At 44.7% G+C, this 17212-nt stretch overlaps 1 protein-coding gene across 2 annotated transcripts in view; it reads right to left on the reverse strand.

The window, feature by feature from the left end:
- Positions 1 to 17212, reverse strand: part of SGSM1 (small G protein signaling modulator 1) — a 351523-nt gene that overhangs the window by 21497 nt on the left and 312814 nt on the right. For both annotated transcript variants that reach the window (XM_073629552.1, XM_073629541.1), the window contains 2 exons: positions 15087 to 15196; positions 4141 to 4237 (listed from right to left, as the gene is read on the reverse strand). In XM_073629552.1, the coding sequence (XP_073485653.1) occupies positions 4141 to 4237; positions 15087 to 15196 (207 nt within the window). The remainder of the gene's footprint in view (positions 1 to 4140; positions 4238 to 15086; positions 15197 to 17212) is intronic.

Consider the following 17212-nt stretch of genomic DNA (forward strand, 5'->3'; position numbering starts at 1 on the left):
ACTTTCCAAAAGGGGTCATTTGTACTGTCCTGGCATTTTCAGGTCTCAAGAAATCAGATAGGCCATCAAGTACATCAGGACTGATCAATTTTCAGACACGGTACAGTGCCATGAAAAAGTATTCATACCCCTCAAATTTTTCTACATTTTGTAATGTTACAACCAAAACGTAAATGTATTTTATTGGGATTTTATGTGATAGACCAACACAAAGTGGCACATATTTGTGAAGTGACAGGAAAATACTAAATGTTTTCACATTTTTTTACAAATAAATATGTTAAAAGTGTGGCATGCATTTGTATTCAGCCCCCTTTACTCAGATACCCCTAACTAAAATCTAGTGGAACCAATTGCCTTCAGAAGTCACCAAATTAGTAAATAGAATCCACCTGTTTGTAATTTAATCTCAGCATAAATATCGCTGTTCTGTGAAGCCCTCGGAGGTTTGTTAGAGAACCTTAGTGAACAAACAGCATCATGAAGGTCAAGGAACACAACAGACAGGTTTAGAGATACAGTTGTAGAGAAGTTTAAAACAGGGTTAGGTATTAAAAAAATATCCCAAGCTTTGAACATGTCACGGAGCACTGTTCAATCCATCACCTGAAAATGGAAAGAGTATGGCACAACCGCAAACCTACCAAGACATGGACGTCCACCTAAACTGACAGGCTGGGCAAGAAGAGCATTAATCAGAGAAGCAGCCTAGAGGCCCATGGTAACTCTGGAGGAGCTGCAGAGATCCACAGCTCAGGTGGAAGAATCTATCCACAGGATAACTATTAGTCGTGCACTCCACAAATCTGGACTTTATGGAAGACTGGCAAGAAAGCCATTGTTGAAGAAAGCCATAAGAAGTCCTGTTTGCAGTTTGTGAGAAGCCATGTGGGGGACACAGCAAACATGTGGAAGAAGGTGCTCTGGTCAGATGAGACCAAAATTTAAATTTTGGCCTAAAAGCAAAACGCTATGTGTGGCGGAAAGCTAACACTGCACATCACCCTGAATATACCATCCATTAAACATGGTGGTGGGCAGCATCATGTTGTGGGGATGCTTTTCTTCAGCAGGGACAGGGAAGCTGGTGAGAGTTGATGGGAAGATGGATGGAGCCAAATACAGGGCAATCTTAGAAGAAAACCTGTTATGCCGCGTACACACGAGCGAACTTTTCAACCGGACTGGTCCGACGGTCTATCCGACGGACTTTCCGAACAAACGGACTTGCCTACACATGATCACACCAAAGTCCGACGGATTCGTACGTGATGACATAAATAAGGAAGTTAGCCAATAGCTGCCCTAGCGTCGGTTTTCGTCCGTCAGACTAGCATACAGACGACCAGACTTTTTGACTGGACTTGAGTCCGTCGGAAAGATTTGAAACATGTTCCAAATCTAAAGTTCATCAGATTTTCGACCAAAAAAGTCCGCTGCAGGTCCGATGAAGCCCACACATGGTCGAATTGTCCACCAGACTCGGTCCATCGGACCAGTCAGGTCGAAAAGTCCGCTCGTGTGTACACGGCATTAGAGTCTGCAAAAGACTTGAGACTGGGGTGAAGGTTCACCTTCCAGCAGGACAACGACCCTAAACATACAACCAGATCTACAATGGAATGGTTTAGATCAAAGCATATTCATGTGTTAGAATGGCCCAGTCAAAGTCCAGAGCTAAATCCATTTAGAAATCTGTGGCAAGACTTGAAAATTGCTGTTCACAGACGTGCTCCATCCAATCTGACAGAGCTTGAGCTATTTTGCATATAAGAATGGGCAAACATTTCACTCTCTAGATGTGCAAAGCTGGTAGAGACATATCCAAAAAGACTTGCAGCTGTAATTGCAGAGAAAGGTGGTTCTACAAAGTATTGACTCAGGGGGCTGAATACAAATGCACGCCACACTTTTCAGACATTTGTAAAACATTCTGAAAACCATTTATCATTTTCCCTCCACTTCACAATTATGTGCCACTTTGTGTTGGTCTATTACATAAAATCCCACGAAAATACATTTATGTTTTTGGTTGTAACATGACAAAATGTAGAAAATGTCAAGGGGTATAAATACTTTTTCAAGGCACTGTATATATACCATAGTTTGTGGACTTTATAACTTTCCTACAGTCTAAACAATTACTAATTTGGGTTATTTTCACCAGAATACAGTTTGGGTACAGTGTTGCATTACCGCCAGGGCTTTTTTTCTGCCGGAACTTGCCAAAACGCAGTTCCGCCACCTCAGGCAGCCCTCTCCTCTGCAGACTGCCAGATAGAACAGAAGCCGATAGAGGAAGTTTTCTATACCATTCACTTCCTCCACCAGCTTCTGTATGCTAGGCATCCAGGGAATGTGCTCCACAGCTGACTGATCGGATTTCAGAGGCAGCTATCCCCGCCTGCTGTCTGTCAGATCCGTGTAGCACAGAGCGGAGCTCTCTGAAACACCTCCTCGGTTCTCTGCTACACTGATCTGACAGGCGGAGCTGCACGGAGGAGGCTGCAAAGTAAGCTGAGGAAGAAAAAAAAAGCCTGATTTGACAGAACGGAAGTCCGCTCAGCACGGCTCTAATGAAGGTGAGATAGCTGTGGAGGGAAATGGGGGGGGGGGGGGGGGCTGGTTGTGCAGAGAGAGTAGAGACCGAAGTTGTGGATGTTCTGCAGAGGTCAGAGCTGGGGGGGTTAGATTGTGCAAAGTGAGAGTTGTGAGCAGGGGAAATGTATACAGGGTCAAGAGTGCTGGGGGGGCTTGGGGTGCAGAGGTGGAAGATGGGGGGTTGTAGAGAGTTAGAGCTGTAGATGGGGACGCAGAAGTGAAATGTGGAGAGGGGGGGAAATAGGCTGTGGATGGGAGTGCAGAGGTGATTGTGGACTGGGGGTATAAGCTGTGGATGGGGGGTGTGCAGAGGTGACATGTTGACAGAGGTTAAAAGGGGAATTGTGGAATGGGGGGGAGGGGACTGCGCATGGTAATGTGAATTGTGAAATGTGGGGGTGAGCTGACTGTGGATGGAGGGGGGTGAACTGTGGAGAGGGTGTGCTGTAGTGGGGGAGGTGAACTGTGGAGAGGGTGAGCTGTGGGGGGGGGGTGAACTGTGGAGAGGATGAGCTGTGGGGGGGGGACTGTGGACGAGAGAAGAGAAGGTAACTTGTGGGTGGAGGGAGGGGGGGTGAGCTGTAGAGAGAGGGTGAGCTGGTGGGGGAGAGGTGAACTGTGGAGCGGGTGAGCTGTGGAGAGGGTGAGCTGTCGGGGGGGTGAACTGTGGAGAGGGTGAGCTGTAGGGGGGGAGGTGAACTGTGGAGAGGGTGAGCTGTGGGGGGGGGGGTGAACTGTGGAGAGAGTGAGCTGTGGGGGGGGGGGGGACTGTGGACGAGAGAAGAGAAGGTAACTTGTGGGTGGAGGGAGGGGGGTGAGCTGTAGAGAGAGGGTGAGCTGGTGGGGGAGAGGTGAACTGTGGAGCGGGTGAGCTATGGAGAGGGTGAGCTGTCGGGGGGGTGAGCTGTGGGGGGGGTGAACTGTGGACGAGAGAAGAGAAGGTAACCTGTGGGTGGAGGGAGGGGGGGGGTGAGCTGTAGAGAGAGGGCGAGAGGGTGAGCTGGAGGGGGGAACTGTGGAGAGGTTGAGTTGTGGGGGGAAACTGTGGAGAGGGTGAGCTGTGGGGGGTGAACTGTGGAGAGGAAGGGAGAGAGGGTGAGCTGTTTGAACTGTGGAGAGGGGAGAGAACTGTGGAGAGGGGGGAGAGGGTGAGCTGTGGGGGGAGGTGAACTGTGGAGAGGGTGAGCTGTGGGGGGAGGGAGGTGAACTGTGGAAGAGAAGGTAATCTGTGCATGGAGGGAAAGGTAACCTGTGTGTGTGTGTGTGTGGGGGGGGGGGAGCTGTGGACGAGAGAAGAGAAGGTGACCTGTGGATGGGGAGGGAGAAGGTAAAGAACACTTTACTTCTCTTTCCCAAAGAATGGCAGTATTGGGGGCGGGAATAGGGGTGGGGTTGGGGGGTGAGGGGCGGAGAGTTGACTGGGGAGGGTGGGTTCCTGCACCTATTCTCTGAGAAAAAAAGCCCTGATTACCGCACAATTGTCATTCACATGTGACAGTGTGGTAAAAGTGTCGGGTATTGAAGTGGTCAATTCCTCACCTCGTTTGAAGTCCAGGAGGAACCAGCGATAACAGAAGTAGAAGTGAGTGTAATCACCATTTTGGTGCATGAGCTCAAAAAGCTCAGAATCCAGAATCTGAAATGTAAAATATGTAAGACAGAAAAGATGGTGGTTTTCAGTGTACGTAAAAACTGTTATTTGCACAATAATGTTAAAACAGTAAACCAACCGAGGTTCCAATACGTGTACCCTCGGTAACAAGTCTTTATACTATAGTGCCCCATTTATAGGGTTCTGTTTCAAGCATCACCATCACTGGGACAGGAGAGATGAAGGAAAAACTCTCTAGTGAGGACACTGACATCAGTATAAATCTGATAGGGGTTCTAAACCAGTAAAAGCGACAGAGTGTTGAGACAAACAATTTAACACTAACAGGGGTGCTTACAATGGCCAGCTTTTATTTATGTAAAACCTTGATCCCAAAAGGAAAAAAACTCTTGTAACTGTTTTAAAAGTGTTAGCTGGAGTTCTGCTTTAATTAGTTAACCATCTACATTTGCTAGTGCATATAACAGCATCCTCTCTCCGGACTTGTGTGGAGTGGAGCCACCCTAAGACAGGAAGTATGTTACTGGCCAGATCACCAGGTGAAAGTAAAGTGATAAAAGCTTAAGAAGAAAACAAATGCAGCCACTAAATTTGAGGACTGGTAAACAGAAATGTATTAATTCTTGTTTTTAGGTTTAATATAGCTTTAAGTCTTTAAATTAAAAAGTGTGCAGATAAGGACTTCTGATGTTTATTACACTTTTCTAATCTGCATTTCATCCATGTCAGAGACTGAGAAAGCATTAAAATATAACAAATAAACAATATAGCATTTTCAGAAGCAGGTCAGTGTTGGCAGTCTCTATAATGGCTTACTTTATTCATACATGTGTTATGTTTATCTGTCTCTACTTTTGGCACACAATGGTGCATGTAGGAGTTGCTGCTGAGGGAAGAAAATTCCTAAGTGGTTCTCTTTGTTTATGCGTGGGCTTGACAGCTGTGTTTTCATTAATTTACCCTCTCTGCAATGTGCAGGCAGATCTTCATTATCAATTTTAACTAGATTTAAAACACTGTTTATCCTAACAAGGGGTCAAACGCGTAGATTCTTGGCTTCTTGCAGTGTTGTTAATGAGAACAGACTTGGGATAGGCTCATTCTAATGCCCCGTACACACAATCGGACACTGATCGGACACTGATCGGACATTCCGACAATAAAATCTATGGATTTTTTCCGATGGATGTTGGCTCAAACTTGTTTTGCATACACACGGTCGCACAAAATTGTCGGAATTTCTGATCGCCAAAAACGCGATCACGTACACCACATATGACGAGACTATAAAAGGCCAGTTCAGAACCAAGCGCGGCACCCTTTGGGCTCCTTTTGCTAATCTCGTGTTAGTAAAAGTTTGGTGAGAGACAATTCGCGCTTTTTCAGACTTGTGGCTTTCAGATCGTTTTCTGCTGTTCAGTTTGTGCTTGTGGGTTTGTATCTGGTCTTCAGTGCGTGCAGCGAGTACAATTGACTTGTCATTGTGTTATTGTTCGTTCGTTACTGATTTTCAGGTCGCTCTTCACAGGCCTTGCTGTTTTTCAGTGCGTTCTGTTACTTCGTTCTGAGCAGCTGACCGTTTTCTAGCCATGTTGCGTATACGTATTCCTCGTAGAGTTCGTGCTGTGCGGGGGCTTGGTGTTGGGGTCCTGACCTTGACACAAGCCCAGTCCATGAACAGGGTGGAGAGGAGTTCATGGACCAAGAATTGGTTGCTCCAGTGTGACCAGTTCTGTCACATGCCTTTGCTCCGTGAGATCCGTGAGAATACTCCTGACGATTTCAGGAACTTTCTCCGGATGACGGATCCCGTATTTCACCGTTTGTTGGCTTTGCTGACCCCCTATATCAGCAGGCAGGACACCTGCATGAGGCAAGCCATCACTCCGGAGCAGAGGCTTGTCGCTACCCTGCGGTACTTGGCGACAGGGAGAAGTCTGCAGGACTTGAAGTTCCCGACAGGCATCTCCCCCCAGGCTCTGGGGATCATTATCCCAGAGACCTGTTCTGCCGTCATCCAGGTCCTGCAGAAGGAGTATATTAGGCCCCTCTCACACTGGGGCGGGGGCCGCTATTGTAATCTGCGCTTTACCGTCGGTATTCGGCCACTAGCGGGGCGGTTTTACTCCCGCTAGCGGCCGAGAAAGGGTTAGAAACCACCGCAAAGCGCCTCTGCAGAGGCGCTTTGCTGGCAGTATAGCTGCGCTGTCCCATTGATTTCAATGGGCAGGAGCAGGGAAGGAGTGGTGAATACAACGCTCCTTCCCCGCTCCGAAGATGCTGCTGGCAGGACTTTTTTTCCCGTCCCGCCAGCCCCTCGCTCCAGTTTTAAAGCCCCCGGGGCTTTCACACTGGAGACAAAGCAGCGGCACTTTCGGGTCGGTTTGCAGGTACTATTATTAGCGCAATAGCGCCTGCAAACCACCCCAGTGTGAAAGGGCCCTTAAGGTAAGATTTTTATCTTTTAACATCACATTTTATCGTATTTAATGTTTGATAATATATTGTATTTCTTACCTCATTCCCTAATTACCATGACTGTAATATGCTGTGAATGTCCCCTTTGTCCTCATGCATGCTGGATTTTTAACTAATTATTTTTTGTCCTTCACACATATTTGCCCTCACTTACCTCCCCAGCATGCTCTCCTGGCCCTATATTCACCTCGTGTAGTCACTTAACAATGTATTTTATCAGCTCCATAGTAGTGCTTTACCCTAAAAACCCCCTAAAATGTTAAAAATTGTGATGTGTGCTTCAAATTCTGGCAGAGTGCCAGAGGCTTTTTTTTTGGGTTCCAAAATCATTTGGAACCCCCTCCCCCCAACTGCTAACTCAGCTGATACCAATCCTCTATCTGCTGACTTTGCCAAACCCATATACACTATATGGGCGGCACAGTGGTGTAGTGGTAGCACTCTCGCCTAGCAGTAAGAAGGGTCACTGGTTTGAATCCCAACCACGACACTACCTGCTTGGAGTTTGCATGTTCTCCCTGTGCCTGCATGGGTTTCCTCCGGGTACTCCGGTTTCCTCCCACACTCCAAAGACATGCTGGTAGGTTAATTAGATCCTTTCTAAATTGTCCCTAGTATGTATGAATGTGAGTTAGGGACCTTAGATTGTAAGCTCCTTGAGGGTAGGGACTGATGTGAATGTACAATGTATATGTAAAGCTCTGCGTAAATTGACGGCGCTATATAAGTACCTGAAATAAATAAATAAAATAAATATACCCACCTCTTTTGTGGTCAGATTTATGGATGAATTCCCCAAAGCACGTAGTGCAAGGGCCTGCCTGAATACTTTTAAATGGTACTATTTGAAGTTTTGGTATCCTATTATTATCTTGATAGGTAATAGCAGAATGTGCTCAAATGTGTACAGTGTGTATTTATCTCTTTGTATTATGACACTTCTTACCTGTCCAGTGGGCTGCCAATAGTGTAAGTAAGGAGGGGCTGGCCAAAGTAATCCACATTATTTAGGCATTCATCTCTCAATGAAGTGAAGAGGGTTCCCTGTCCAAAACATCTCCCCCCCCTCGTAAAATTCACAAAATGGCCCATGAGAGGGGGGGGGGGGGGATCTGATAGGTGGACCTTATACCTTTGTCTTTAAATACTCCTTAAAATAAATGTAATACTGATGTTGACCAAGAATGTTTGTGTCTAATCTGCTTTCCATGTTTATGTGCAAAATGATTAATATTTATTATTATTTATGATTAATTTTATTTTCTTGTTTGACTCCACGGTTTCCTTTCAACCCACAGGAATGGCAGACTGTGGCCTCCCACTTTGCCCAGCGGTGGGACTTTCCTAACTGTGGAGGGGCAATTGATGGGAAACAAACCCACATCGTCCCACCACTCAACTCGGGGTCATACTTTTACAACTACAAGGGGTTCAATAGTATTGTGATGTTGTAAATGAACCAACCCTGATGGCGCATGAAGCTGCCGTCCTGGCTTGCCCCCCCTGAGTGCCCGCGAGGTCCGTCTAAGATACATGGAATACTTTGCGGGTAGGGGGGCCATCGATATGCCAGACAATGTCTGAGACATTTTTTAAATTAAAAAAAAAAAATTTAACTACTAAAATATTTGCTGACGTTTACTGCTCGTCTTTCCTTGAGCTGACGCTGACTGAAATTTGGGAAGTCCTGAAAATGGCGTGATTGGGTAACATTAGAAAACATTGTTGGGTGTTATTTACTAAAGGCAAAGACACTTTGCACTACAAGTGCACTTGAGACTGCACTGAAACTGCACTTGTAGTGCAAAGTGGATTTGCCCTTAGGAACTAACCCCCATTGTCACAGAAATCACCAATTTTACCACAAAAAATGTTTGAGCATTGAAAGAAGAATCCACACATTCTTGATTAACAATCTTTTTTAATACAAGCACAATCACATGTGCATTTATCAAAGGTTTTTAAAACAAACCAACATGTTTGTTGTATAACAATTCTTTGGGTCACATAAAAGTAGAAATGTCCATTTAAGGTAAAACAGGCATGTTTAAAACCAACAAGAAATACACAAATCTGGAACTTACAATTTTTGTGGAAAAAATGCAAACTACATTAGAGATTTTGAGGGGTTTTAAACTCTACCTAAAACATCAATGATGTTCTTCATTTTGTTTTTAACCTCATTGATGTTTTTCTGGATGTTTTCCAAGTCCCTATTACACCCCATGATCTCCCCGATCAGGGCCTGGGCACTCTCACAGGTGAAATGTCCTTCATCCACAACATCACCTAAAAATATATAAAAAAAACCACACCATGTATTATAAATATGCCGCCATCCATCTCTTACCTGAGCCTGTGGTCGCAAACATTCACCTGTTGTGGTGACAATTTCCACCACGTCTCCCTGCTCCTTCTCCTGTTGGCTTTGGGGGATTTCCCCTTCTTCATGAGGTGTGGGGTCTGTTGTCTCCTCGGATGAGTGGTGTCCTCCGAGTCTTTTCTCCCCTATGTTAAAAAAAGTAGGTATACTTAGCACACAGATATTTTATGATAGGAATATGAAACATTGCTTGGAAGTGGGGTACAATTGTCTGTTTTGGCAGAGTTGCAAGATGAACAAATATTTTTTTCCTTTGTCAAGCTTGAATACTTACCTGTTTTGTACAAGCTTCACAGATGGCGACATCCCTATAGTATACACTGGAGCACCTGTGTGGACCCCCTAATAAAAAGGGTGTTCTTGTGTCACACACTAGTGCTCCAGTGTCCAGATGTGTAAACAGCTGCTGAGTGTCCTCTCCTTACACAGAATCTAGTTTGCATTTCATTCTAGTTACCAACCCATCTAGACACCAAAATTATTTGACGAGAAGTAGGCTAGCAAAAATGTATTCAAATGCATATGTCCAAAACATGGTGTTTTCTATGCCGAGCGAACAATGTTTCATACGAACTAATATTGTGCCCATGAACATGAAAGTTGCCATTTTAAAATGTACAACAGTTAAGAAAAACACACGGAGCAGCACGAACGTTAGAAAAATAAAGAATAGGAACACAGCACAACTACTTACTTTTTTGCAGCACTCTCCTGATCCTTCTGTACTGCTTGTGCTTAATTTGAGGTCCGACCACCACTTCCTGAGTTGATCTTTCGATCGTCGTACCCCAAAATTCTTCTGCAGACTCTTGACAACTTTCGCCATGATCTTGGCCTTTCTGACATTGGGGTTGGGGTAAGGTCCATACTTCCCGTCATAGTCGGTCCTCTTCAGGATGTCCACCATCTCCAACATCTCCCCAAAGGACATATTTGGGGCCTTAAATCTTCTCCTCTGGGATTGGGACGTTTCTGGCTCCGGGCTTTCCTCCTCCTCGTTGGTGTAATTAGCAGGCACCTGCTGTGTCTCCGCCATGTGCTCTTCTCCCACTGCGTCGAGCGATAAGTGGAAGGAATAGACTAGAAAGAACATCAGGGGCGGTGGAGTTTCACGCATGCGCAGTGTGTATAAAGCGTAACACGCGTGCGTAGTATGTACGATCTGTGAGCGGAGGAAGGTGTATCGGAGGCGCCGATCGTGATAACGAAGGTAAGATTTAAAATTGGGCCTATACTGCTTCTAGATTGAGGCCTCTATTGGGACAAGATTAGGAGACTTTAGCCTGACATAAGGGTTTGTCCTGTGTTGTGTCTTGCAGAGAAAATGGATATCTTGGATCAGGAGTTTCTCAGCATATTCATAGATATGTTCAGGGAGCTGCCCTATCTATGGCAGGTAAACCACCCTGATTATAAGAACCAAACAAAGAGGAAGGCAGCGCTGGAAAATTGCTGGAAATTGTGAAGCCGGTGATCCCCACGGCAGACATCACCTATTTGATGATCCTAATTGGTGGCATGAGGAGCACTTATCTAAGGGAGCACAAGAAGGTCCAGGATTCCCAGAGATCAGGAGCTGAAGATGACATTTATGTCCCCAGGCTATGGTACTATGACAGGCTGCATTTTCTGGCAGGTCAGACTGAACCCAGGCAAGCACTCTCCAATCTTTCTTCCGCACTTCCTTCCCCCTCAGCTGAGGCTTCTGACGCCCAACCTGGGCCTTCCAGGCAGCAAAATGTGGAGGAGCCCAGCTTGAGTCAGGTATAGCATTCTTCTAAATATTTCTGGTTGTCAAATTAATGATATTAAATATATGTTACTTTGGAGTACTAATTTCTGATTGTGATTGATGAACCACAAACTAAAACTATGTCTCTTTTTCATACACAGGGAAGTCTCAGCCAGGAGGTGGCCGGGCCAAGTAGGCTGCCCGAAACCCAGGTCCCTCCCCTCCGCCTTCAAAGAAAAAGTGGCAGGAAGAGGACTAACCTGGAGGAGGCTACGGAGGCCCTCAGAACACCCCACAGTGTGGAAGAGGATTTTGCTGCCATAACAGCCTGCAAAATGTTGCAAATGGAGGAGGGCAAACGCCTCTTATGTGAGTGTGTCATTTTAGAAGCTCTACATAAGGGGTTGAGGGGCCAAATCACATGCGAAAGCCACATTTGTGAGCTCACCCATGGTCCTCCTCCTCCTCCAGGTCCTCCTCCAGGTCCTCCTCCTCCTCCTCCAGGTCCTACTCCTCCTCCTGCCACACCTCCAACACCAGAGCCACAGCCAGGAAGGAAGAGTGTAAGGAAGACCAGAGAGTGATGGCTCTGGGTTCAGTCTGGTCTGACAAAAGATGCAGGCTCTTGTATGACCACAGCCTGGGAACATACATGTCATCTGCTGCTGTTCATGATCTCTTGGACTTCTGGACCAGATTGAACTCCCTTATATATGGACTCCTCAGGCCACCAATTTTGCAGTAAAATAATTAATTTTGCCAAAGGCTTCGCCAATTTCTGCTGTTTATCCAGCGTTGCCTTCCTCTTTGTTTGGTTATGAGCCCTTAATAAAGGAATTTTTGTTTCAAATTATACTTGCCTATGTGTGTTTTCCTTCAAAAAGGACAGTTTGTTTGTGAGGAGGCAGGTACATTTCAAAAATACAATGTGAAATTAACGAGAGACCCCAACACCAAGCAACCTCCTTGAGATTAAATAATACAAGATAATAATGGTGTTGTGGTAACTTGACACACAAAACACACCCAAAACTATTCTGGAGAAAATAAAAAAAAAAGATCAGGCTTGAAAAAAAATTCAAAAAAAAAAAAAAAAAGATAATTTTTTAGTCAGATGTGACAAATCAAAATATATTGATGAAATCACGATAAATAATAAAGAAAGAAGTTTGTGAGAAGTCTGTGTGAATATGAGCAGCAAAACAACTTCATTCTTCTCGCATTATAAAGAAGAAGAGAGTGCGCTGCATTAAACAATTTCAAACATTGCACCGTGACGAAAGTGCTATATCCATTGCGAACACTAATTTTACCAGACCGAGCAGTTCCGTCTCGGAATTTATTCTGAGCATGCGTGGCACATTGTGCGTCGGAATTGTCCACACACGGTCGGAATTGACGCGATCGGATTTGGTTGTCGGAAAATTTTATAGCCTGCTCTTAAACTTTATGTATGGGAAAATCCAATTGAAAAAGTCAGATGGAGCCCACACACGGTCGGAATTTCCGAAAGCTCCGATCGCACATTTTCCGTCGGAAAATCCGACCGTGTGTACAGGGCATAACACTGTTCAAAAATCCTTGCAGTTAGCCATGACATCTCCTTCTGAGAAACATCTAAAAGGTAAGAAAAAATTGTAAACACTTTTTAGGCAGGAACACAAACATACAGTATAGTGGGGCTTTCTGAAATTTGACTGCAAAAGTGGCTCTTTAGAGAAGGGAATTCTCCTAAATATTTTATTGGTATCCAAAGGGATTGCAAAAGTAATACAAAACAAAATATGGACACAAATCTCTAATGGGTGGAATTGAAATGCCAGTCAAGGGACATGGAAAGAATTACTGCATCATATTATTTTTTTTCTATTCATTCCAAATGAGGGCAGTCACGATTATTTAGAATGGATATGGCAAAGGAGTTGGGAATTTTTGCATATAGTATGTACAGTAGTAGTAGTCCAGACAATATGTTTTTCTCGATTATAATGATGCAGCCTAACCAGGTAAAATGCGGCAGCTCCCATTTACTCTGGGGTATCATATAAGAGGTTTAAAATTAAAATGGTACAATCTTCAGCATTTGCAGCCAAAATGATTTCAAGGTATCTTAAGATGCTAGGTTGGATTTACTAAAGGAAAACACTTGTTTTCCCCACTTGTTTTCCCCAGAGCCTAGAAAATGTGGTAAAGCTCTGCTGATTTCCGGCATCCAATCATTTGCAATCCAAAATGCTGTTTTTTAATATTTTACCTGCAACTTAATGGGTTGTCTTTACAAAGTGACACTTTAATATGTTTGTTTTAGCTCTGGGGAAAATTAATGCAATTTTTCAAAGTGCACAGTGTATTTACCTTCAGTAGTACAGCTTTCTATAAATGAAGCAGTGTCCATAGGGGGCGCACAGGCGCCGCCCTCCCTAGCTATTCACAAAAAACAAAAAGAGGTCACTTTAAGAGTGACCAGGTGCAGGACACACAGCAGTCTATGGAAAGCTTCCCAACTTGCAATCAGATGATTAGACCGTGTTTAGGGCGTGTTCAGGGCGCAAGCGATGCGCCCGCAAACACTCCCACTCATCGATATGTTTCTGGCAGACTGTTCTTTATTTTTATTGGCAGGGACCGGAGGACGGTGGGCGGTCCTTTTTCAGCTTCACTTCCGGTTTCCTGGCTCACTGTGCTGTGGACTGGGCATCTCGTAGAAACATGCATGCTGGTGTTTCCACTCATTCACCTCCCTGGGACTCGCTACTCTGGGTGCCTGACCATTCAAAGCATGGGACTGAATTTCCCTGAAGTTGCTGCTGGCAGCAGTGATGGATGTCAAGAACACACAGTAAGTGTGTGGAAGGGGGGAACAGCCAGCCTCTGCCCTCTCCATAAAGGACAGATAAGATTGTCAGAGTGATGGATCGGGGAACAAGTGTACTGTCTATAGAGAAGTGAGATAATGAAACCAGCAGTGTGTGTGCAGCTTCTTACTTTCTCACCCACTTTGTACACTTCTACACTTCCCCCCTCTTCCTAACCTGCCTGCTTGGAATGCTGTGGCTGTGCTTAAACAATCACACCTGGCTGTGAGTGGAGGTGAGGGGACCATGAGAGTCCTTAGGAGGGGAGGGGAGTGGTTAACCTGTCAGTGTGTGTTTGTACATGTCTGCTGTGTGTGTGCTACACTGAGACATGGGATAACACTGGCTGCATGCTGATAGACCCCTCCCCCACTGTATACACAGTACACAGTCCCTGACCTAGACACTAGTCCCTCTCCTTCACCCACTACTGTGTATGGCATTGTCCATGTCCCTGTTTAACCACTTCAGCTTCAGAAGATTTACCCCCTTCCTGACCAGGCTATCACCTCTGTGATTTTGATCACCTCTGTGGTTTATTTTTTACGCTATAAACCAGGGATATGCAATTAGTGGACCTCCAGCTGTTGCAGAACTACAAATCCCATGAGGCATTGCAAGACTCTGACAGCCACAAGCATGACACCCAGAGGCAGAGGCATGATGGGACTTATAGTTTTGCAACAGCTGGAGGTCTGCTAATTGCAGATCCCTGCTATAAACAAACGAAGACCGACAAGTTTGAAAAAAATATATACAGTATATTTTTTTACTTTCTGCTATAAAACATCCAATAAACAAAATTGAAAAAATCTAATTTCATAAATTTAGGCCAATATGCATTCTGCTACATGTTTTTTGGTAAAATAAAAACCCCATTTTTTTTTTTTTTTTTTTTAGTGAATAGCTTTTGGGGGGGGCAGCGCCTTTGGATCGGTCGCCACTGCCAGGGATGCACCATTCTAGGGAGACTCCACTTCATTCCAGGGACACTCCACTTCATTCCAGGGACAAGACACTCCACTTTATTTCAGGGACACAGGGACACTCCACTTCATTCGAGGGACACTCCACTTCATTCCAGGGACACTCCACTTCATTCCAGGGACACTCCATTGCATTCCAGGGACACAACACTTCAGGTGTGAATGGGCGTGTCACGCTAAAATGTGCTTTTTGACATGTGAAATGGAGCAGCTGGACAGCAAAGGTAGGCATAGTTGCTCTCTTGAAGAAAGCCTGTGACAGCCTCTCTGTTGTATTACCTCCACCACCCTGGAAGATTATGGCCCTGGGAGGAGGGGGGTTCCTAATGTCTGTAAGTTATGTCCCTTGTGTGAATTTTTCTGTTTTTTTTAGTTTAGCTACACTTAGGCTTTAATGTTTCTTGGTCTTTGATCGTTTATCACAAAACCCTAAACTTACCTGGATTAGAGATCTCATATTGGCAAAGTGTGTATCCATGGCACCACCATGAGGAAAATTCTGGTTCATCCTTTTCATAAGTTCAGTGAAACAACTGAAGGCCAGGGCCTCTGTGGAACAGTAAATCATGGCAGGTACAGTGAATAGTAACAGTTATAGTGTCATTTCTCAATCTGCACATTACTTAGTCTCTTGCACAAGAAATTGCCACTGGCAACAGACATTGCAAACTGATGCATTTTTGCTTATATTTTTCAACAGCTATTTAAAGTGAGGGTCTACCTGCTTAAAAACTGAACAGGTTGTTTAGTTAGGCTCCCATCCTACACAGCTGTTGGTAAAACCAATCACAAAAACATGGTAAGGTGGGTGACCAGCTTTATTGTAAACTAACGAAATGTGGCTCTTCCAATAATGGTGTTGCTAATTTAAAGCTGACCCCTGGGACTCTGCATGAGGTTGCATTTTGTCCTTTCTTTTTTGAGATATTGCCACGTTAGTTTGCCTGAAGGTACTGTGATGCCGCGTACCCAGGAGCGGACTTTACAGCAGACTTTGTCCTGCGGACTTTTCTACGGACTTTCCGAATGAACGGACTTGCCTGCACACGATCAACCAAAGTCCGATGGATTTGTATGTGATGACGTACGACCGGACTAAAACAAGGAAGTTCATAGCCAGTAGCCAATAGCTGCCCTAGCGTCGGTTTTTGTCCGTCGGACTAGCATACAGACGAGCGGATTTTTCGACCGGACTCGAGTCTGTCGAAAAGATTTGAAACATGTTTCATTTCTAGGTCCGTTGAACTTTTGGGGAAAAAAAGTCCGCTGAAGCCCACACACGATCGAATTGTCCGATGGACCACGGTCCACCGAACCAAGTATGCCGTAAAGTCCGGTCGTGTGTAAGCGGCATGAGAAGCACCACTGCACTTGTGCTGATGTTATCGTCATTATATTCACGAGTTATAACAGTGGTTCTCAACTTCTGTTCTCAGGGCCCACTAACAGGCCAGATTTGATGCATTACCTTGGGGACATGCAGACTAGAATACTACAATCATTGAGCAGCAAATTATATCACCTATGATGTATTTCAGTTATCTTGCAAACCTGGCCTGTTAGTAGGTCCTGAGGACAGGACTTGAGAACCACTGGGTTATACGATTGTGAATGTCTATTGTCACAGGTATTGAACTAGGATTGAATGCATGGGGGGTTGGAGGGTTGGTTTGTGGGTTTCTATAGCTGGATTGTTAACTGTACTTACAGTGGGGAAAATTATTATTTGATCCCCTGCAGATTTTGTAAGTTTGCCCACTTACAAAGAAATGAAGGGTCTATCATTTTTATCATAGGTGTATTTTAAATGATAGAGACAGAATATCAACCAAAAATCCAGAATAAACACATAAAACAAATGCTATAAAGTAAGTTGCAGTTCAGTGAGTAAAAAAAGTACTTAATCCCCAAGCAAAACATGGCTTAGTACTTGGTGGAGAAACCCTTGTTTGATTCTTGACTGTCTCTTGGCAACTCGAAGTTTCAGCTCCCTCCATACATTTTTTATAGGATTAAGGTCTAGGGACTGAGTAGGCCACTCCATTACCCTAATGTGCTTCTTCTTGAGCCACTCCTTTGTTGCCTTGGTGGTATGTTTTGGGTCATTGTCATGCTAGAAGACCCATCCACAACCCATCTTCAGTGTTCTGGCTAAGGGAAGAGGGTTCTCATCCAAGAGTTTACAATACATGGCCCCTCAATGTGGCAAAGTCAGCCTGTATCTTTAGTAGAGAAACAGCCACAAAGCATAATGTTTCCAGCTTCGTGCTTGACTGTAGGGATGGTGTTCTTAGGGTCATAGTCAGCATTTTTCTTCCTCCAAACACGGTGAGTCGAGTTAATGCCAAAGAGCTCAATTTTGGTCTCATCAGACCACAGCTCTTTCTCCCAATCCTTCACTGAATCATTTAGATTTTCATTGGCATGACTGTTTATGTGCCTTCTTGAGGAGGGGGACTTGCCGTGTTTGGAGGAAGAAAAATGCTGACTATGACCCTAAGAACACCATCTCTACAGTCAAGCAAATAGGGCAAATAGACAAAGCCATGTATTATAAAATCTTGG

The sequence above is a fragment of the Aquarana catesbeiana genome, linkage group LG01 (genome assembly GCF_042186555.1).
Source record: "Aquarana catesbeiana isolate 2022-GZ linkage group LG01, ASM4218655v1, whole genome shotgun sequence".
NCBI lineage: Eukaryota > Metazoa > Chordata > Amphibia > Anura > Ranidae > Aquarana > Aquarana catesbeiana.